Consider the following 23,182-nt stretch of genomic DNA (forward strand, 5'->3'; position numbering starts at 1 on the left):
GGGGATTTCGTCCAGTACTGTTACCTGCACTAATGGGTGCAGGCTGAATGGATGTGTTTGTCTAGTACACTGTGTTGGAATGAAAAGACAGGCCTTGGACCGAAAAAAGACAGCCACTTTTAATCCTTATCATCCCTCTGTTTCCTGTGTTTATGTTTAGATTTATTGGACTGAAACCAAATCTGTTTGGCTTGTTCTTGGTTACCAGCTGAGCCACTCAGGGCCTTTGTGAGTGGGACTAAAGTTGATGATGAGCGGGTTTGCAGGTCAGAGTTCACCTTTATGCGACTTTGACAATATGGATGTGCACGAATGGCCAATAGAAACACTTATGCCCCACAGTATGTTTGAAAAATGGAAAGGTCATTATTCTAGTGTGTCATAACCCTGACAGTAAATCATTACGCCATGAGACTACATTCTGCAGCATTGTTCTTGTAGGCTGCTCAAAGTCTATGCTGAATATTTATTGATAACCTCCGCAGGAATCATGGCATCACAATCATTTTTCAAGATGAGTATATCAGTTTCGTTCAGCGGAAGGCTAATTTCACTATACCTTTAAGCCGCCTTCAAGCAGCAACTTGTTCTTTGTTAACAGGTAGGATAATCAGAGGCCTTGTTAGGCTAACTTTTTCAAAGTTACCAACAAGCCACTCAGGGCCATGGTGGGAGGGAAAGGTAATGACATTATCGAGCGGTTTCACAGTCACACAGATCAGGACATCTTGTACAAATTAGCGATCAACAGCTTCATCATTGCACTTACTCAGTCCTCATGAGGAAAAAAAGTCAAATATAAATTAAAATTCAGTATGCTCACCAAATTATTCTTAAGTTAATTTGTCACACAGCATTAGTAGGCTTGGAGAAACACCCTGTCATTCTAGCTATTTTTTTAACATTCAACTATACTCCACATGTTGTGTGGAAGTTGGCAAATTCTTGGTTTGAATCCCCAAGCTGTTCTGTGTGGGGGTGCATGTTCTCTGTGTGTCTTTGTAGGTTTACTCTGGTTGCTCTGGATTTCTCTTACAGCCCAAAGACATGTAGGTTCGCTGAACTGGAGACTTTAAATTACAACTAGTATACAAAACATATCCAAGTGTGAATATGTTATTATGTCTGTGTGTGATAGCCCGGCACACTGTTTAACGTCTACCTTGTGTGACAGCCTAATGCAGGCATGTCAAATTCATTCCACAAAGGGCCGTGTGGCTGCAGGTTTTTCCTCCAACCAATCACGAGCACGCAGTCTGACCAATCAGCTGTCTGAAGACTGAGATCAGCTAATGAAATGAGTCAGGTCTGGTGTGCTGCTGCTTGGTTGGAAAGAAAACCTTCAGTCACTCGGCCCTTTGTGGAATGAGTTTGACATCCCTGTATTCTGAGGCAAGTTCCAGTTGCCTCGAAACTGCACACAATAAGCAGCGATAAGGGAACAATGACACTGAACTCAAATTAAAGTGATATGTTAAAAAAATAAATCAAACCTGATTACTTGAAACACAAACATGTTTATTCTTCCCTGCTGGATTTCTTTACATATGCACTTCATATCTCCCAGTTTATCCCAGTCTCTCGATGGCTTGCATATCTTTAGTTGATTGTGATGTTTTGATGATCATCAAACTCTGAAGGGGGGCATGGGACAAGATCTTGGTCCCATTAAAACTGACTGTGGGGCACATGTGGATGCTATAATTAAAGGTCAAAAGTTAAAAAGTCTCAACATCTAAAACATTTTCATTTGATTAAACTCAGAAGGTTGTGTCTTGTTACATTTAATTGGGCCCTATATCATTTCCATGTTATCACTTTTTTTTTGGACTATTGCCTTGTATTAACTGTTTGTCTTATTGCTCTTCTCTCTTTCCTGTTTTCCAGAGTCTGCATCTCTCCTCTCAGGGACAGTCTTCTGCAGCCCTTCTCTGGTCACAGGCCTGCCTGGCATCTCTCATCCATATCATTCCTCTTTCCACCCACCCATCCTTTCCCCTGTCATGAAAGGCCTGTCCAGTAGTCGGAGTCACCATCATGTGGTCTCCTACGAACCATCATATGATCCACTGGGTCACCATGTTGACTGCAAGCCATATTTGATCAGTCAGAATGACATGCCTGTACCCATTCCCATGCCGCATCCAGCTGAGCTGCCCTACTACAATGCTCAGCGTACCTCGTACCCCTCTGACAGCAACAGCATCGTCCCATACGGAACCTTCCCAAGGAGGTGCCACTCCACCTCCTCATCTCACCATCCTGAGGTAAAGGATGAGTGTGTGGCCATGGTACCATATGTAGGAGGAGGAGGGGGAGGAGGAGGTGGAGGGGGCTATGGAGGTAAAACGCCCACCCGGGTACCAGCAAACTTTGCAGACCCGTTTGAGCATCAGCCATCATTTTCCAGAGATGGTTACCATACACTGCAGTATAAACGAGGAGTGCTGGCCAACAGTGGGGGGATGGGGGCCAACAACAACAACAGTGACAGCCCAGGGAGAATTCGCCACCTGGTCCACTCAGTCCAAAAACTCTTCACCAAGTCACATTCATTGGAGGGGCCACACCACACACAGTCCTCCAAGGGGGCCAATAATGGGAGCGTTAATGGTGGTGGTGGTGGTGGTGGTGTAGGAGGTGGTGGTGGTGGTTCAAGGGCCAGCCCAGAAGGTGAAACTCCACCAGTGGGAGTGCGCCACCGGAAGCGCAGCAAGAGCCGTGAACGCTGTCGATCAGCGGAGCCCAAGCATCGAAGCCACCACCACCACCACCACCAGCTCCACGGCTCAGCATCTGCTCCGGGCTCCGGATATTGGAGCTCAGATGACAACCTGGAACGGGAGCTGTGTCTCTACCACCCTCACCACCACCAACCTCCACCCTCACCCTCCATTTCCCCCTCACCCATCGCCATGACAATGGGCCGGTACCCCGGCAATAATCCTGACAAGTTCCCCCAGACACCCCTCCCCAGTCTCTCCTCCTCACAGTCCCAGCAGTACTTCATGATGGACCCTTACGCCACACTCAACGAGCACACACACAGCCACGCTCACCATGTCCACACACACCACCATTCTGCACTCAAAGCCTCCCGGAGCAACAACGATGTGAAGTATGCAGCGTCGTCGGCATGTGTGCCAGTTAGTGGTAGCAGCAATAACAGCGGTGGCGGTATCGGTGGAGGAAGTGGCCCCTTGCTGCCACTGGGCCTTGTGGACGGGCCCCTTGTGAAGAAAGGGGCATGGTCGTCGAGCCTAACGGTGAGCAGGGCCCGAGAGGTCTACACCAACAACAGCAGCCACAACCAGCTACGGTCCAGCGCAGGAGCCGGTAACCTAAACCTAGATAGAGCTCTAGTCAAATCTAAGGGCAGTCAGCAGCAGGAGCGCTCTTGCCATTTCTTACAGGTAAATAATTCTTCCCCAACTCCCATCCAAAACCAGTCGATTCACCCTTCTCCCCTCTGTTGCATTCCTTTTCTCCACAACTTACTTTCTTCACCAATGTTTCCTCTAAGTCAGTGTTGTCCACTCCTGTAAGACAAGTTTTCATTCCTACCAAATATTACACTCTGACTTCCCTGAAGGACAGCTTCGGTTAGTTGAAATTCATTTCTTGAGTGGTCAGGCAGCCATTCTAAAGTTTTGGAGAATTCCACCATACGAGTGCCAGGACATGCACAGCTACTGACCTGGCCCATTCCATTATTATGTATGTCATGAAGTACTAGATTTGCAGGGATGACTTAGACTTAAACCCAACTTTATTGATCCCAATTTGGGAAATTCTTTTGTGCAGTAGTAGGTTAAACAATAAACATAAACATAGAATAAAACTAAGAGAAAAGAGTGTTAAAAATCCTGTCAAAGTTTTTGATTACCATATAATGTATTCTTCGGATTTTCAAGGGAGCTCAACATCCAGTGGACTGTAACCATTTTGGCATTGAGACACTGTAGAAAAATTCAATACCTCCTAATCCAGGGATAACATCCATCAAGTTATATAGAACTAAAAGCAGAGCACACTTGACATTTGGTTTCAAGGTCAGGAGAATTGTAGTGAGATGAAAGAGTCAGTAGTGAGAAAATCAGCAAACAATATTGTTAGATTAGGGAAAGGGAAATATCTTTCAAAATGTATGTATATTTCTTTAGAATGGATGACATGGCACAGTTGGAGACCTAAGTTAAGTTAAGGGAGCTTTTATCAGAGTGCATCTCCTCATGGTTCCATGTTCACTTAAAACTTAACAGCATTGTCTTTTGCATGATAGCTGTAAAGGTAGCTAAAATTAGATTTGTAGGGGTAAGGGCTATGGTCAAGGTTGCTTAGGGCATGCATTTCATGCTTTTCTGGATGAGCAGTTTTGGTAAATGCAACTTTATATGATGACCCTGCCAGGGATCAGTGGATGCATCCCAGTTTGGGCACGAAAGTACCTGCATTGCTTTAGTGTTTGGTTGGAATGACAACTCAGATTTACATGGTGAGAAACGATGACTGGATATCACTGACTAAGGCTGGGGAGGCACTAGAGCTGTTAATATGAGGACTTTAGGCATGACTCAGTTTTCAGATAGACAGCTTTGAGCTGTTCAGGATGATATTAGAAATATATACCATATTCCCTCATAATAAATACTGGTGGTCAAAGAGCCAGTTCTTGAATAATGGCCGGCACTATGGTCAACACAGACAAATAAAAATAATGGCCAGGGGAAAAACACAGGGCACATCACTTTAATTTTGTAAAGTCAACAATACAATCAATCACCTTGTTGTTCTGCATTGCTCATCTTAAGCGTTATTGCCCAATTTCAGTCATGTACATGTGTTAATGTCTCAGCCAAACTGTATTCCACAAGAAGTGGGAACCTTGCCCAAGTTTTCGAAGCACGTTCCTGCACATCTTTCATAGTAAAAGCTTTGTTAAGAAACTTTGTTTTGGGTTTTTTTTTGTTCACTGAAGTACTGAAAAGATGAGGTCTTTTTATTTGAAATGAGCACAGCAAGTGTGAGTTTGTAGAAACAGCATAATGCAAGAAGAGGCAAGCAAACAGAGGGCATTATAAATAAAGGCCTGTCTGTGATGTAGGCCTTCTTCAAATAAGGGCCTGTTACCTTCTGCATTTGAGGTAATTAAAGGGTCCAATCACTATTTGAGGAAATATGGCAGTAACAGTAAATTTATACCATCCAGTTATTCACTGCTGTGTCTATGTCAATGACTGCCAATGGACACTTTGATCTTAGAAATGTTTCCGTAAATGAATTTAAATCATTCAGTCTATTTAAATAATTTTGATTGATACAAGTATTTTATTTAAAAATGCTCCTGTGCTGAGAGTATACTATATTAATTAGCCTTAGGGTTGCAACTAAGAATTATTTTCATTATTACTTAATAATTTGGTTGCTGAAATGTCAGAACACATTGAAAAATTGCCCATCACAATTTCATGAAGCCCAAAGATACATTCAAATTGCTTCTTTTCCCAACCAACAGGATAAAAACTCAAACAAGATAAGACAAGAAAAGGAGCAAATATTCATATTTGAGAAGCTAGAAACAGAGTGTTTGGCTTTTTTGCTAAAAACAAATTACTTTAATGATTAATCACTTATCAAAACAGTTACAGCAGATGACTTTGTTGATCGACTAATCAGTGAATCAACTAATTGTTTCAACTTTCTCTCATTAGCGTATTGTTGAATGACATGAGTAAAGAAAAAGCTATGTGGAATCTCTCAAATATGTATATAAAAATTATTTTACTGACACTATAATTTTGAATTATTAACTTGTAACACAATAGTGAACCCATGTCATGGAAAACTAGACTGTGGTTGATAGTGTAACTAACCAGATGAGTGTCTTGGATCAAGAAACACACATTTTAAATGGCCACAATCTGACAATTTATTCAGTTATAAGACATTTTAACAACAGTCATCATGACAACTTCAACTATAACATAAGCAGATGATCCCACAGCTGTGCAGAAGAATTAGTCAATAAGCACTGTTATATAAATAGCAGTCAATGTTTGTCAGTAGAACAATATTCTGCCATTTTCTTCCAGCTCCATCAGTCCTTTTTGAAAATGAAAAACAATGAGGCAGTAGTAGTAGCTGATAATTTTTGTTTTTTAATTAGCCTGCTGGCTTGTTAGCCAGCTAGCATCCCTCACTGGGTTTCCATATTAGAGAAAGAATCTGGCAGAAGGAAAGTTGGTAGAACAAAGACATTTTTGGCTTTTTTTCCCTTAAAGTTGCCATAAATGCTATGATACTATGACTGCTTACTTGATACTTGATACCAACTCAAACTCAAACTCAAAGCGTCAATGCAAATATCCTGCTAATCTAATACTGTGAAGTAGAATGAATGAAATAGCCATGCTTAGTGATTTGGAACATTGCCTGCAATGGTCTAACACAGTTAGATATATCAAAGGGACAGAGACATCGAGATGGCCTAATCGACATAATGGACACCCCCATCTGTAACAAAAGACTGGTCAAGAGCAGATAACCAGTTTAGTGTTTGGTTTCACCAGCAGTCATGAGGTTTCACACAGATTCAGTTATGGGGTTTAGTTACTTTTGCACATAATAACAGACAAGAGCATAATCGACTGTGGTGTTAAACATCCCAGAATTGCTCCTAATTAGAGTTAATTTACACTCCAACCATGTCCACTGTTAATACATCAACTGTTTAATGAGTATTCAGTGTCAGATAATATAAAAATGTTGTAGTGCGTCCGCAGCCTTAGAGGGAACATTGCTCCTACCACCAATCTTATTACTCTGATCTCCCAAGAACCCCACTGCCTCCTCCTCCCTCTTCTGCACTACTTCTCCCCTCCTGCCTTTCCTCCACTCACCCAACATACTCCCACATTTCTTATCCACTCAACCCCCTGCCACCCACCAATCCACCTCCACCTCCTTTACTTCCTATTGATTTGGAGAGCCTTCTTCTTCCTTCTCCTCTTCCTCCTCTTCCCTCCTTTTGAGTTGAAGAGAGAAGTAAGTGCAGAGCCAGTAGCAGCCTTACTCTCTGAATGCTAGGTAATGACATGAACTCATGAACAACAAAATCCTTTCCTGTTTGTAAACTTCATTTTAATTTAGTAGTGATTCCCTTCCTGCTTCTCTACCAGTTTTCTTGCCTTTCCTCACAGATTTTGTCACGTTGACCTGTTGTGCTATGCTGTGCTGTTTTTTGAAGTGCTGTGTTGAGCTGTGTTGGGGAGATATTTAACTACATATAGAGTAATAGAGTTAATGTATGTTTGGCATTTACCCAGGAGCAGTTCAACTAAATTTAAATGTGAATAGGATTAGAGCTTATCAAAGTTTTTTGAGATGCCAAAGTTGTGTTGTGATGTCATGACTTCTAACTAAATTATGAAGCACAATAGCAATTGTTTTACATGTTTTATGATCCTTCTCTGGAGTTATTGGCCTCTAGTAGTGCTATAGAGCTGTATATCTATGAGTGGGTCCCTGTGTTGTTTATCTTGTGCTTGTGCACGAGGATGCACATGCACATGCAAGCGGGTGATACAATACACATTCTTACATCACTAATCAACAGGTAGCAGTAACACAGCAAGATATGCAGCAATGCACCAGCAAAGGTCTCAATGATACACTCAGGGTATTTCTGTGAGAAACACTGAATGTAAACATAGCATCCAACAATATTCAGCCTGTTCTCACTCCCAGGACATCACGTACTGCAGCTTGGTCAGTGGCTCTAAACCTCAACCCTGATAAAAAAAATAAATAAATAAATAAATAAATTAGGACGCTATGTAAAATGTAGAAATGTGATAATTTGCTAATCCCTTTTAATAAATAATACAGTACAAATTTGCTGAAATTGCAAAATTTCTGAATTTGGTGCCAGCAACATGTTTCAAACGAGTTGGAACAAAACAAAAGACTGAAAAAGTTGTGGAATGCTCGAAAAAAACACCTGTTCAGATCATTTGTAACAGGTGATAATATCATGACTGGATCTGAAAGGGGCATCTTCGAAAGGCCCAGCTGTTCACAAAGAAGGATGGGCCAAGGTTCACCATTCATGTTTGTTCAACAGAAACTGGTTTTGTGACTCCTGTCCATGATGCAGTGCATTCAGTGCATCCACTGTGGCTGTGCTGCTTTTTTTTCCTGCAATTGAATATTAATTTTCATAATCACTCTGTCTCACTCACTTAACCACACACTCACTACACACACACACATTAAGCACTGAGCTATGTTACTCTTTTACCAAGTGTTCTTTCTTCTTGGTGTATGGTTGTGTATTACAAGGAGGCAAGCTTTGTTTGAGAAAAGACTGCAGGCTGCAGCACGAAAGACTGGTAAGAAAACAGGAGAGTGTGGGAAATCCACCTCCACCTTTCAGCACCAGATCACTCTGCTCTGTATATCAACAGAGGGGTAACAGAAAAATGGGAAAGGTTGGTGTGGTTCTATTGGTGCCATCCACAACTTTGACAATAGAAATGCACAAATAATGGTGGAAATGTGCTTTCTTGTCCTCTTCCTGTCCAGTTCGTCCTCATCAGAAAAACAACCGTATGGGCAGGTCATCTGTGCAAGTAGGTTATTACAACCTATATTTACTGTTATTCCCTCTTGGGTAGTAATTATGACAGGATCAAACAAGGAAGTTGGGTGATGTACTGTACTGTACTGTCTTTATATGGAGGATGGTGGGTCGAATAAACACAGCACTGCCACCCAGGAGACCAGTTTGTGTCCCCTGTGAAACCACAACTCAGCGTTGACTTAACATACTTAAGTTACGTCACATACCACATATCAATAGTAATGTCCTTATTTTACGCTAAACTATGAACATTTCCTATAACATTAATTGCCATATATGCAATTCCATGAGAAACCTGCCTAATAGTCAAAAGATATTGATGTTTAGTGATGATGTGCTGTGTGAAATCTGCTGTCTGTAATTGGCCAGAGATTGTTTGTTAACACTCCACCATGTGTCCACCATCACGAGTGGCTTGTAACTTTTTGTAATTCAGCAAGCAAAGGGGTGAGTCCTCTTTAGTGAAACACTCAACTGATCTCATCACATCTATTTTAGTTACCCAATCCTCCCAGTCAAACTTTAATCCATATTGTATGATAAAACATAAATAAATAATATAATCGTTGTAAAAGTTCTTACTGCCACTATTTGGACCAAGTAACTCGTGAAACATTAGGTGCATAGAAGTAAGAAGGGTACAGCTTTTTCAATATGTCCAATACATATTTAATCAATGCTGTATCTATTATGTTTCCTCATCTAATTTTCAGGTAGGGAAATATATTTTGACTGCTCCTCAAAACTTCTCAGTGAACAAAATGTTATACGTCTCAACTGAACTTTGAGTTATTTTTAACTTTTGAATGAGATTTGAGATTAACTTAGGGATTTGAAGGGATTTGGATTCAATAATCAGATTCAATACCTGATTTGACTCTGATAAATATTTCTGCTAAACCCCAACTATTGGAATGAAGGGCAGAAGGGAAAATCTCAAATCTACAGGACTGCATTTAAATGTAGATTTCTGACAGACAGTCCGCAAGCAACAATTGAGCTGCTGTTTTGGTGGCACCAAAGTCAAATGATGGATGTAGTTCAACTCCAAGTTACAGTGTGTAGTAACATGTACTTCTGAAAGTTAAATGGCCTCCCCAGCACCTGCTAGTGATGTCTATTTGTGACCCATACTGAGGTGTGTGGGATAATCGTGTTTGAATGTGTGTGTATGGTTAGGAACTAATGTGGATAAGTGGTTGTTTTGAAAAATTCTGTGTATTGTAAAACCACTACGAGTCCTGTCATGCTCACCACTGCAGTTCCGACATTCTCCGTCTAATGATGCTTAATCAGCATTCAGGTCCTGTTAATAACTATCTGCACTTCCTACGACCACCTCAAAGGACATGAAAAACAGCAACGATGAGTGAAACCAGCAGTGGTAACTATGACATGACTCCACTACAACGTATTATAGCATAGGTTATTCCAGTGTCCTGGATGTTTTTTTACATGGCTTTTTTAAAGACAGACACTCTTTTGTTTGTGATAGTCACTCTTTTAAATATCATGTCAACATTTGTGTTTTATTTGAGAATTTGTGAAACCCAAACAGAAACATCTTTGACTCTTCTCACACAACTGTAATTAGTTATGTTTAAAAATCCCAGAAATGTCCCAATGCTCTGACTGTATATCCAAAAAACTCCTAAAGAATCCTCTAACCACTTGTTTGTAAAAAAAAAAAAAAAAAATATTCTGTCCACTGCATGGTAAAAATGTTTTTAACCCTTTTTGGGTTTTTCAAACATCACTAGTTAATTATCATTGAGAGAATCCAATGATTACTTTTGTGGCCCAAATGTATGCTAATACATGCAAGGCACAAACAAGGGCTATTCTGATGGAATGCATCATCAGAAGTGCTGTGTATTTCAGGATCATGTAGACCTGAGTGGGCAGGAGTCAAAGAGCTCATTTAATGGCTCGGACATGTTTCACATCCTCTCTCTCTGTCTCTCTCTGTCTCTTTGCCGTCTGTCAGTCTCAACAAGCAGCAGTGTGACTCATTTATTAAAGCTGATACAGACATTTATTCCAAAATACTGACAGACAGTGAAAGCACGCTTTTTGTTTAGTTGTCAATGTCTTCTTGAATTTTGCAAGCAATGCACTGGAGGAAAAGTGGGCATATACAGTGTTTTGGGTAGTTTTGTGTTCATTGCCTCAGCTGATAAAATGAAGAGCAGGAATTTCATGAACAATAGGTTGCTTATTTCAAATATTGTTAAAAAGGTGAAAGTATTCATGAAACGTACACTACTCTTATTTTTAGTACATTTAAGAAACTGTCCATGAATAAAATAACCAGTCAGGATTGTCCATTTTTAGTATAATTAAATATCTGAAAGATCAAGATCAGTTTAATGCAGAAATCATAGAAAAATCCAATATTGTCATAAATCAGTCGTCTCATTGATTGGCGACAGCTGTCTAAAATAGAACAGATATGAAAGTGAGAGATACCTCAGTCAAAATGGCGTGTCAAATTCTGACAGCAAAATGAATGTCCTCATATAGCACTGTATACTGCAATCACCTACAGCCTAGATTTGATCAATGAAAGCACATGATTTACATACACATGATGTTTCAAGACAGATTGCATTTGTTTAAAGAAAAATAAAAATCTCTCTAATACCTACAAATGAGTTTAATGCCTGAATGAGTTTTAGTTTATTATAGTTTATTCAACTTTCAATAGAAATTGCTTTGTGCTACTCTTCTACTTTGTTTGAGCGTTCAAAATGATCTTATAGTTTTTATTTGTTGCCGCTGTGAAAAATTACGCAGTCTTTATTTTAGATTTCTGTAAGGTGAGACAACAAAACTAGGTTTGTATGGTTAGGGAAAGATTGTGATCATGGTAAAAAAAAAAAAAAATCTGGTAGGAGATGGCAAGGGAAAAAGTCAAAGTTACACACTTTGTGGGCCAAATCTCCTCCCTGAAGGTCCTGATGTCCTTCAAAGTGGACATGGATAGGGCAATAGCCCAGGATGTTTGGCTATGTTGACCTATTCACACATGTGCAGCCATTTGCTATTTGGCTTGGAAGTCTAAAAAAAAGCTCAGTGACTTTTGTTCAAATAATTTTGTTTGATTGTTGATTGAACTGCAGATTAGACATCTACTGGAACATAATTCACTAAACAGCACTGAAGTACTCTCAGAGAGAGAGAGTCTCAGATTCTTTTTAAAACCTGAAGCACAAACAATCTAAAACGCAGGCTAAAAAAGAATACAGTCAAAAGCTAAACATGAAAAGGACTGCTGAGGAAAAACTACATTTCCCTTTCAAACATCTTTGATTGTGGCAAGCATCAACTACAAGCAACACATCAGCGATGCTGTATCAGTCGTGTCAAGAGAACACATTAAAGCTGTCCCTTCGGCTATGAATGTTCAACCTGCAAATTATTGTCTTCTCAATCTCAACAGCACAGCTTCTGGCTGCACTGCTACAGTACCTGTTATTTCTAATGCTGCTGCCTTAAGCTATCAAAACAGCTAAGTGTTGCCAAGGAAACAATCTACAGGCTGTAATATAAAATGCACAGTGAATCCTCTGGACATACTGTATACACACTGAGTCACTGTGCATATCACACACACACTGACTTATTTCTTAAAACAGGGACGGGCTATTGGTTGTACTGTTAAACTGCAAAAATACATCCGATCTCCAACAAACAGCATCTGCACTAATGACAGTGTAACCATAGCAAGCAGTGTTCCACTGTTCCTCAGCCATTACAGTAGAATGAGTGTTGAGCTGCAGTGGAAGTGCGTGGGTGAGAGGCGCTGCCGATGCTACTGCAGCTGGTCCTTTCCCCGCATTCTCTTTTTATAGCCAAACTGCTCATTTGTGTGTCTTTGACGTCACACACACACACACTCACACACAGACATGGAGCCCAGCAGATCTGTTCAGCCTCTTTCCCTCGGTGATTCATATATAATTAGTCAGAGTTGCGGTGCAATTCTTCTGCTGTCTGTCTTGGTTATTATCTGACAAATTCTCACACCCTGGCCTCTAGTTTGAAGACAGTAAATGCTCATAAGTTTGACACACAGTGCTAGAATTGCTCCAGCTGGCACAAACACACTAAAAAGGTGTGGCTGATTAAAAATAGTGAGCTGTGATGGGCTGTATATATAGCAGCCATAGACTATATCCTGCATACAGTATATTGACATCATGCTAAACATATGATTGTTATCAGTATTCGGTTAAAGCTGCAGTAGGTGACTAGGTGATTTGCAAGAATCCACTGCGCCCGACACAGAACAACCAATCAGAGCCAGAGGAGCGTCTGAGGGAGTGTCTGACATCTGTCAATCACTACTCACACACGCTGCGAACCGCCCCCTCCCTCTGCTCATGCTGCCGGCTGCCGCTCAGTCAAACAGCTCTGTGAGCGGCATCAGGAGGCTAGTGAAAGCTATGGCAGTATAGTACAGTAATGCACTATACAGTATTGTTGTTAAGTAGTTGTAGCACTAGTACCATTTAATTTTAAGATTTTAAAACAGCATTTCTGCATATAACCTTAAACATTTGCACATTATTACCTCAGATTGCTTGACAGTATTATTATTGTGAAGAAACAGACTTCGCTGATAACAGATTTCACAATTTCAAAGGGAACGAGATCAGTAACTGTTGTTTCAGTGCAGTAAGTAAGCAGCACAAACTGAATTCCATTCACTTCCATTATATTTGGGTAGAGGCAGAAAGCTCAGAGACAGACAGCAGACTAATAAACCTATCTGACTGGAGAGATGTCACAGAGGGACGTGAGAATTTATTTTATTTTATTTTATTTTATTTTATTTTATTTTATTTTATTTTATTTTATTTATTTATTTAATTTTTTGTGATTTGGTTGACCCAACTCAACAACTCAAGCGTCTTCTGAAAAACACAACATCCTGCTTTATATCTTTACCTCAATTTTTTCTTCTCTAATACCACTGCTAAAATTTTGGTGCTGCATCTTTCGATGAATCTAAAGATTTTGATCAGTTCATTTATCTTTGTGTAGTTATTTTCAATAAGACAAATCTAACACCCCATCTAACAAGTTCTCTGTAGTAACAAACACACCCTCATGTTAGATGAGTGCAGCAGTGTGTGTGTGTGTGTGTGTGTGTGTGTGTGTGTGTTTACACATACATACACACACACACACACACACACACACACACACACACACACACACACACATATGAATGCACATACACTAATTACACACTCTCCTGTGCTTATGTATGGACACAGTTTGTGAACTGAGCTGACTCCTGGAAAGCAGATGTATGAATTAGCCTTAGAGAATCTTCAGACTGATCCACGTAGACCTGTACACATTACTTACACTAATTAGCCAACAGACTTTACCACAGTAGTGTGTGAAGTGTGTGTACGTGCATATGTGAAAGAGAGGGATGGATTGAAAAAAACACCAGTGTGTTGTAGTCTTAGTTCAGTCTGTGTTTTTGGATGCAATAATCTCTGCATTGTGATTATTGTGGTGCTGCATGTTAGCTCTGTTTTTAGAAGTTCCATGTACCATCAGGACAGTTTAGTGAGCCAGTTTGGTGGCTGGGACTCAGACAGCAGTGAAGTGGATCCTCCTGACACTGTTTCTCTGTCCTCTCCACCCGGTCATCAGGTACCTCAGGATGAATGGAGCGGCTTCTCTCCTCTGGGGAAGGAGGACGACATCCCCTGTCGGAGGATGAGGAGCGGCAGCTATGTCAAAGCCATGGCTGAGGACGATAGTGGAGACTCTGATGGGAGTCCTAAACCCTCTCCCAAGATCCAGGCACGCCGGGCCAGCTACCTGAAAGCCACACAGCCATCACTGACTGAGATGACCACACTACAGTAAGATTTCATCATCTCTGTCCTTCCTTTTTGAATATTATACTGTATCTTAATGTAAGACCTGAATCTTGTCTACTCACAAGATTTGCTTTTCTTTTTCATTTTGTTCTTCCTCTTCAAGTTGGACCAAACAGTTACATTTCATTTCATGGAGAGACTGTTGTTGTGGTTAAATGTGCCTGTGCTGTTCACAGGGTTTTGCAGTGATTGTGTTCTAATGATCAAATATTTTTAAAAGTCAGCTGTAGCTGTAGTTTGAGAAACAGCGATTCGTACAGTGTGTTAGAGACAGAAACTACTCACAAATTCACTATTGTTTCCGGATTTCATGAATTAAATAAAATCACTCAGATTATTTCTCCTTATTCAAGTGTTATGATGAACAGTGCATTTGGTGTCTTTGTCACTGATACCATGTTACAGTCATATAAAGCCTGCAGTTGGATGTGATGTTTGCCTTAACATCAGTCTGATTAGCTAATTAAGGACCAGATGGGGCTCGTTGGGATGAACCTGAACTCATATCAGTAAGAACCAGAGGTGAACATGAGGTTAGCTGCTCATTATAATTATGAATCTTTCTTCTTTTATGATTTCTTTTTTTTTCATCAATTCTTCTTTTATTTAATTATATTCAATATTATATTTTTTTTTACTGTTGTATCTAAATCAACACTCTACACATCATAATTTCCACAAAGCTATACTCATTATGTAGACCATTACTGTGTTGTTGTTTTTATGTTTTTTTCTCAGAAATTAATCCCATTACAGCGTTAAAGTTTTCTACGTTTCAGCTATTTACCAAAACTGCTTAACACCATCTTGAAACCTGCACAAATCAATATTCCATTAAATTTTAAAATTTTATCAAAAGTTACATCCACATTTTTTACTGTAAATACTACTAGAAACATTTTCCCTTCATATCCAATGCAATATTTACTTGCGATAGAAGCAGCCTAGTATTTTAGGCAGCACCACTTAATGCTACAAGTAAGGAAAAAGAGTATCCCCACAGAGTCAGTGACAGCAAGAAGATGACTCACAGGCAGGACCCCAGGCTATTCACAATGGAACTGAAAACGAGCAGGCAGAGCACTTCAGTGGGAGCCACAATATCAAAGGTAGAGGAAAGTAAACTGCAGATATGCCCTTATGGTTGGAATAAGGTCACTTTCAACAAGGGCCTTAAAATACAGGAATGGAAAGAAAGGTGCTTAGGGGCAGGTGAAGAGAGCAGCCAGGGACACCACACCAATCAGTATTTGTTAAGAATTCAATCAAATGAGTTGGGTGAAGACTAACAGCTAGCTAGCCCAGCTAGTAACCAAAGTTTGCATGACGTCAGCATCCCAGCCACCGAAGACTAAGCAAAAGGCAGCACGCAAAAGGGCAGGGCCAGGGGAGTGGTCAGAGGAGGCAGCCAAGGAAAGAGATGAGTGATGGACAGAAACCCAAAGTGAATTGGCCTCGGTCTAGTAAGAAGGGCATATGGGCAACTGCTAATTCAGATTTGATATGTCCTCTGGGAGTGCTGGAAGGAACGAATGTGAAATTAGAAGAGTTAGAAAAGATGGGAGATTTAATTTATGTATATGGCATGACAATGTTAGTCACAGAGTCAACAGGAGATTGATAGACTTGTCCAAGAGAAAAGGCAACTTAAAAGGCAGTGGAGGAACGGTACAGGTAGTGAGAAAGAAGGCATTAATGTGCTGTAGAATGACCTCCAATCAAGGTTGGCAACTGCTGTAGATGCATGTCTGATCAACTGCTCCAGATTTCAAAATTGATATCACTCTTGTTGGCTTTCATTTACTGGGACAATTCCCACTGGTAATGGAAAAGTTGATGATACCAAAAGTTTGACAAAAAGCCTGCTCCTGGACTGCCCCCTGACAGGCTTTCTGTCCATTATTTTCACTGCCTCATCGTATAAGGACGTGGGGTGTCTGAGTGGAGATGGTGATGCTTGAGCCCATGCTGTCACACAATATGAAAAATGAGAGAAAAGTGTATAAGTGCATAAGTAACAGGGCTGCCCGAGTGGGTATAGAGTGCCTGGTTAATTTGAAACAATTGAGCTTAGTTTTTACTGTTTTTGAAATCCTCTATAAATCCTCTATAAATGTTTACTAAATCTGAGTTGTGGATATAAGTTTATTACAAAAAACTTCAATCATTCACATCCTCTATTTCTTCATTCCATATCTTGATTTCCAATGGAGAAATACGTTCAAACTTTTTTCTTCAAATTCATTACAAGATTATGTTGCACTCACTGTTGGACATCATTCAAGTATGCAGTGAGGAATTCCGCTGCCTTGCTGGGTGACTTAGCTGGTGCATATATGACTATGCCATCTGCTTAAAGCTGGCAACCAGCCTCTGGCAACTTGTAAGCAGGTCATTTATAAACAGGCTGGAAAGCAGCAGACCAAGAATTAAACCTTGGGGAATACCATTTCTCTTGTTAAAAGGAATGACTTTGATCAACTTTCACACACTGTTCTCTAGTTTGAAGATATAACTCAAACAAATCACCTGCTTGTTTCAAAAATTTAAATGTAGACAACTTAGACAGTAGAATGCCAAGGTTGACGCCTTTTTCAGGTCAAACACTGCTCCCATAACATTACCCAGGTTCAGGGAATGCTTTCCATTTTCAATTTATTTAAAATAACAATTTGCACATTTTGTGGAATGTTTTGTTCAAAGACCAAATTGTTGCAGATGAAGAAGTTGATTGTTCTCTAGTTTGTCAACTAGCTGTGCTGCCGCAACCTCCTCAAGTACATTTGACAGGACAGGAAGAACAAGGAAGGATAGTGTGATAATTGCAAGTCAGATCATGATCCCCTACTTTGAAGACTGATGCAGTGACTGACTTTTTCCAATTGTTTGCGAATTTGCAAACAATTGATGAGATCAGTCACATGTCTCATTAATATATAGATGTTTCTTAAGGAAATAAGCATTCAAAGTATGAATATCTGAAATGACGACTGTAGTGATCCATACTATCCATATTATGGCAAGAACCGTTCAACTAACTTAAGAGGAATGATTGTCCATCATTACTTTAAGACATGTTAGCAATATTTTAATTTGAAACCATTTAAATTATAACATATCATCATGTTGACCACGAGACCACAGTGATAGAAACTACATGCATAATATTGTGGTCAAAAATGACCATAAAATAACTCTTAACAGTTCCTCATTATAGAAGTTCCAAATCTGTGAAAAGGAGAATAGGAATTTATCATACATTGCATTCACATACAAGCAATGATTAAATCCTATACATTTTACAAGTGTATTACTTTGCTTTTGCATACCCATGGTCATTTACAAAATGTCCTAGATTATGTGCTAAATGAACAAGCTGATTGTCATAGATGTTCAAGAAGAACATTATGACAAGCAACTGTTACAGTTAAAAGAAGAAAAAGAAAAGAAAGAAAAACTATATGTATCATTTTTCATCATAAGTTACATACATCTAACTTTCTTATGTCAAATTTACTAAATTTCATTGCCACGTGGAAACCATATGTTTGATTGACACCTTCTTATTTTGTAGAAAGAGGCTTTGCAGCTTAAAACTGACTGAAAGAGAGTATTGCAATGTTTAGAGATAACTTTGTATATAACGCTGCATCCCTGTTGTCCATATGTCAGGATTTCGACGGAGCACTCCCCCAAACTTCAGATCAGGAGCCACAGTTACCTGCGTGCGGTGAGTGAGGTTTCAATCAATAGAAGCCTGGATACCCTGGACCCCAAAACCCTCCTCGACCCCAAATCGCTGCTGTCCTCACCCCAATACCGCTCACGAAATGAAAGCTACATGAGGGCCATGAGCACCATCAGTCAGGTTGGTTGCCAACACTGCTGCCTTAATATTGATAGTATGCTCCACCCAGTCATTTCACCATAGGTACACAAAGGCTTGGATGGATGAAATAGTGTTTGAACTCATTTTCCCGCACTCTGCTTTAAAATGTGTGGAGAGTTGTCTATACTAGATTGAAAAAAATCCTTGACTTTTACTTAATGCCATTATTTTTCACAGATTTTTTTCTGATTTGTTCATCTGGGAGATGACTCCAAGCACATGCAACTTATTGAAAGCTTGGGTATGATATATGTACAGAATTACTAGCTGTATTTCTTTTGCTGTCTTTAAAGGACAGGTTCACTGTTTTCCAACACAGACCTTATTAGAATATATACCATCATTAATAATCATATATATAACACAATTTACCTACACTTTAATTGTTGAAAAACTTACCATTGTTCTTAAATACAATCAAAATGACAGACTGCCTTGGAAGTCTGTTGGAAGTCTGGGTTGTTTCAGGATCCACTTTCTCTTTGTTCTGGAGCTTTTGACCATATTGCATGGTCATCATCACATGGTTGGGTTTGAAGGGCCAAAGGATTGAGATAAGATGCTTTAGAGAGCTGAGTTTTAGAAAATGAAGCTACTCAGGTCTTGTTCTAAGCAGGCACTCAGAATAAAGCCCAACGAATAAAAAAAAATGCTGTGTTTATGTAGGAATGTCATTTTAATTACTGGTGACAGGATGAAATAGGATCTAGGAGGTGTAGTTTCAGTAAAAGATCCATGACAGGATTTGTGGAAAGTTTTCTCATCCATTCATCATGACAGGCAAGCAGTTAACAGCAGAAATTCGCCATTCACATTTCAAAGTCATCCACCAACATGTATGGGATTGCCCAGCATAGTGCCTTGCCAAATGACATTGCATTAGCTCCTTGGCCTTATTCAACTGACTGAGAATACTGCTTTGTTTTTCATGCAGTGTTGTCTGTCTGTACCTTCCCTGAAATGACACCAAGCCTGAGAAGATCAATTTGAGGAACAAAAGTCCCTTTCCATACTGTTGGAAAAGTATTCAGGATTTAAAATGGTAGCAAGTGGAGACGATACTATACCCATCTTCCAACATACCACTGCACCACTGGTTATATCTGTCATAAATGACAGGACTGAGTACAGTCCTGTTTGAAAAACAGTGCACCTCTCCTTGTTTGAAAATGATTTCAAATACTATCTGAGTCCATATGTGGTAATATCCTAGATTTTTCTTCTTGTCAACAAATGTGCAGAGCCAAACCAACAATTACCAATCCATTGCTGAAAATAGTCCAAATGAAACAAATGCATTATTTCCTTGTGTTAGAGTGCCATTTGTTTAACACTACAGTATCCAGCTGCTTTAGGAAATTAGTGATCTTATTTTAGAAATGAATGTGAGCCATGAAGCCATAAAAATTTACATCTTCAGTAGGAACCAATGTGCTTGGAGCTGAGAGCCACAGACAGAGCAGAGAAGTCAGAAAGTATTGAGGCAGGGACTAAAACATTGTTGGTTTTGGTCTTTTCATTGTTTTATTGACAATAAGAAAAATACAGATTTAAACTGGAAAAGGAGACAGTTCAGCATTCCATTTTATTCCTCTCTGAATAATTATTTAACTTAATGTTATTTATGTAGGGGATAATTCATGATTATGCTCATCTGCATGATCGTGGCCACTGGCCCATGATCAAACTATGCTCTTAAAATTGAATCTTTGTGTTGGCACCATTTTTGCCAACCTTTGAATAAATTTGACTGCAGCAGTTGTAAATGGCTGCTCCCTACCGCACCTAGAATGAATTTAACTCTGCACTTTCTCCTGGTAGGCTACTGTTTAAGCTTTTCTTCAGAGCTACAGCACGTGAAATGAAGCTATGCCCAGTAAGCCTTCATTTGCCCCACCTTAACCTCACCTTGAACCTCTACTTTCATTACTCATCCTGAATGTGATGCTAATTGCCATTACCATAATGAATTGCCTCTATTAACTTTTGAAATGTCCTCCTCTGCATGGATCTAAGCATAACCCCCCCCTTAAAGAACTTGCCTCAATATGCTTATGTCTTGCAGTTGAGATCCATTCAATTGCATTTTTTACAATTCATGTGAATGTGAAAATTAAAAAAATAAGAACAGGGCGATAAAAATGACATGATACAGAATCCCAATAAAGGGATATTGCAGTAGGCACACTGTGTATGTGTTAAAGGGAGAGCAAGGCAGCAACGATGTATCTATGTGAAATTGAAAGGGAATAGATTTGCCACTGTAGTAGAAAGACCTTGGAGTAGAAATCTTATCTTGAGTTGAAAAGCCTGGCTGGATGGTGACTATAGAACAACAACTTCATGCCAGTGCAAAGGGATATGCAGTTTTTATTTGTAATTTTCCATAGGCACTCTTTTTTTTCCATCTATGCCTGTTTGTTAATTTCCTGACACTAAATGATGAACATGCTTGCACTGAGGTAGGAGGAGAAGGGAAGCTGAGGCTCCTGATTAGGTGGCATCATGCAATTTTGGTGGTCATTTTGGCATGAAATTACGTTTGCATCAAAAGCTGCTCAGACCTGCTCAGACCTCAACCTCTTAACAAAGCACACTCTCACAGGCCTCTCCAGAATCACAAAACACCTATCATACATGTTTAGTTTGGCTTCTCTGTTTGCATCAAGTTCATTCAAAAGAACAAATGCTTTGGGTGAATGAACTGAACCCAATCATTTCCTGAAACAATCCGTTCATTTCCCAGTTCAGTTGAGCTCTCAGTCAGCCGCGAGTGAACATGCAGGGATTCACTGAGTGAGTGATTCAAACCATTCATTCACAGGAATGGGATGTGGTCACGACAGTAAATACAACTGATTCGGGATGAGTTGCTAACGTTTAACTGCAACAACATTGTAAACAATGTGGGATATTTTCAGAATACATGGCAGACTTGAAGGAGGTATGCCACTAGCCTGTTTCACCGCAGTCATTTTCCACTTTAGGCTACATGAATGTCTCACACCAATGTTGATTCCTCTTGGGTAACATCAGTCATTTGCAATCTCACAAGCTCTCACTTCATACTTTTAATAATATCTCTGTAATGGATGTATGTAGCGACCTGCAATTGTTATAATCCATCCAGGCACTTGGTAATCCATGAAGGAGACACTGTTATTCCAAACCGTTCTGTAAAAGTACTTTTACTTAACTAAATGACCTGAATACTTCTTCTACCCCTGACCATATTCATATTCTTACGCTGAATGTCCAAGTCTTACACAGTGCTGAAACTGCGCCCACAGATGCTGGTTGTGTTTTAAGCTACCTAACATTAACACTAACCTCGCAAGTTTACAGTTGTCAGCATCTATAGTATAGCTGTGAGATATCTTGTACACGTATTTCTCAAGTGGCCCACAAACTGACAGAGTGTGATCCACATATGTGTAAAACCTGTTTCACGTGTAGAAATGGGTCCACAAATACGGAAATATAACTTCACAGGTACTGTTGTAGTGAAACTATTTACATTTGTTGATATGACTTAACACAACACAAATAAAAATATTTGTTTGTGCACAGTGAGATATTTGTGGATCAGGATACATTGGTGGATCTTTCTTACAGATTGGCTGTGATACAAATTGGATTTTGCCTATATTTGTTGTGGTGAAACTATTTACATTTGAAATGTGCAATATTTGGGGATCATGGTACACATTTGTGGATTGTCTCCTGTGGGTCACAACCATTACAGTTCAATATAACCTTCCATAAATATTGAAGGGTACTGTGCCACAGACAGGCAAAGAGGAACACATTTGCAGTCTGGAGCTGATCCTGTGATAAGTGGAGCTGTGTTTCAAGGTTGGGGCACCAGATATTGCTGAATGTTCAAAAACACCACAATTTTATGGTCTTTTTTTATTATGACAAGCTTGCCCACTTTCCCAGTTAGACCACTGTAAATTCCCGAAATCATTGCCTACAGGATTTCATTCAATGGAGGCAAAAGTAATGGCTTTTAAATCAGTCACTCTTCAGAGTCTCTGAAAATAGTTTCCTTGCACACTACCCTCGTTTATTCCAAGTGAACACTTTTTCAGTGAAGCCTTCAAGAGGACTCAAAAATCAAGACTTTTATTTTTTTTTACTATGTATTTTTATTTTATTTACTTAATATAACTTTGAAATGCTGTTGGGGAGCTCTCCTCCTCCTTTTTTCAGCCCTGAAAAAACTATATCAGTCGACCTCTACTCATCATGAAGTGTAGGAGGCCAATCACTTCGCAACTATAGCAAATATGTCTCATCCTGTTCCACATAGACATGAATGGGAGTCAAATTTCAGTCTGACTACAGCTTTATTCAGGGCTGCACCTAATTTGCCTGTGGTCACCAAAATTTCTAAAATGTGCTGGTCACCCCTACATGTGCATGTGCTGAAGGTTTTGACTTGTGTTTAGGAAAAAAGAGAATGTTCACTTGAAAGGTATTGTTTCAGTGCAGCCAAGAAGTCTGAAAGCAGCCACCCCCAGATGTAAGACAAAAGCTTTTCATGCTGGGTTTTACTCACCTTTCACCTTTTGGTAAAGAGTGACCTCACCTCCCTCCTTGTGCACCTTTTCAGTAAACTGAGGTGCTAGAAAGAGATGAGTAAACAAGGTAGTTCTGGAGTATGACAAGCTTTTTGAGTGATTCTCAGTTCTCCTTCAGAGGTCACATCCCTGCCTCCCAACAACAGGAGCTTTATCT

General features: G+C 39.8%; 1 protein-coding gene across 7 annotated transcripts in view; it reads left to right on the top strand.

Moving 5' to 3' along the window:
- Nucleotides 1-23,182, top strand: part of dlgap1a (discs, large (Drosophila) homolog-associated protein 1a) — a 140,979-nt gene that overhangs the window by 60,248 nt on the left and 57,549 nt on the right. For 3 of the 7 annotated variants that reach the window (XM_076746023.1, XM_076746025.1, XM_076746024.1), the window contains 4 exons: nucleotides 161-266; nucleotides 1,888-3,413; nucleotides 14,318-14,532; nucleotides 18,223-18,418. In XM_076746023.1, coding sequence (XP_076602138.1) covers nucleotides 248-266; nucleotides 1,888-3,413; nucleotides 14,318-14,532; nucleotides 18,223-18,418 — 1,956 coding nt within the window. In that variant the 5' untranslated portion in view covers nucleotides 161-247. The remainder of the gene's footprint in view (nucleotides 1-160; nucleotides 267-1,887; nucleotides 3,414-14,317; nucleotides 14,533-18,222; nucleotides 18,419-23,182) is intronic. The other 4 variants (XM_076746027.1, XM_076746028.1, XM_076746029.1 and 1 more) reach the window with 3 other exon arrangements.

The sequence above is a fragment of the Chaetodon auriga genome, chromosome 12 (genome assembly GCF_051107435.1).
Source record: "Chaetodon auriga isolate fChaAug3 chromosome 12, fChaAug3.hap1, whole genome shotgun sequence".
Classification (NCBI taxonomy): domain Eukaryota; kingdom Metazoa; phylum Chordata; class Actinopteri; order Chaetodontiformes; family Chaetodontidae; genus Chaetodon; species Chaetodon auriga.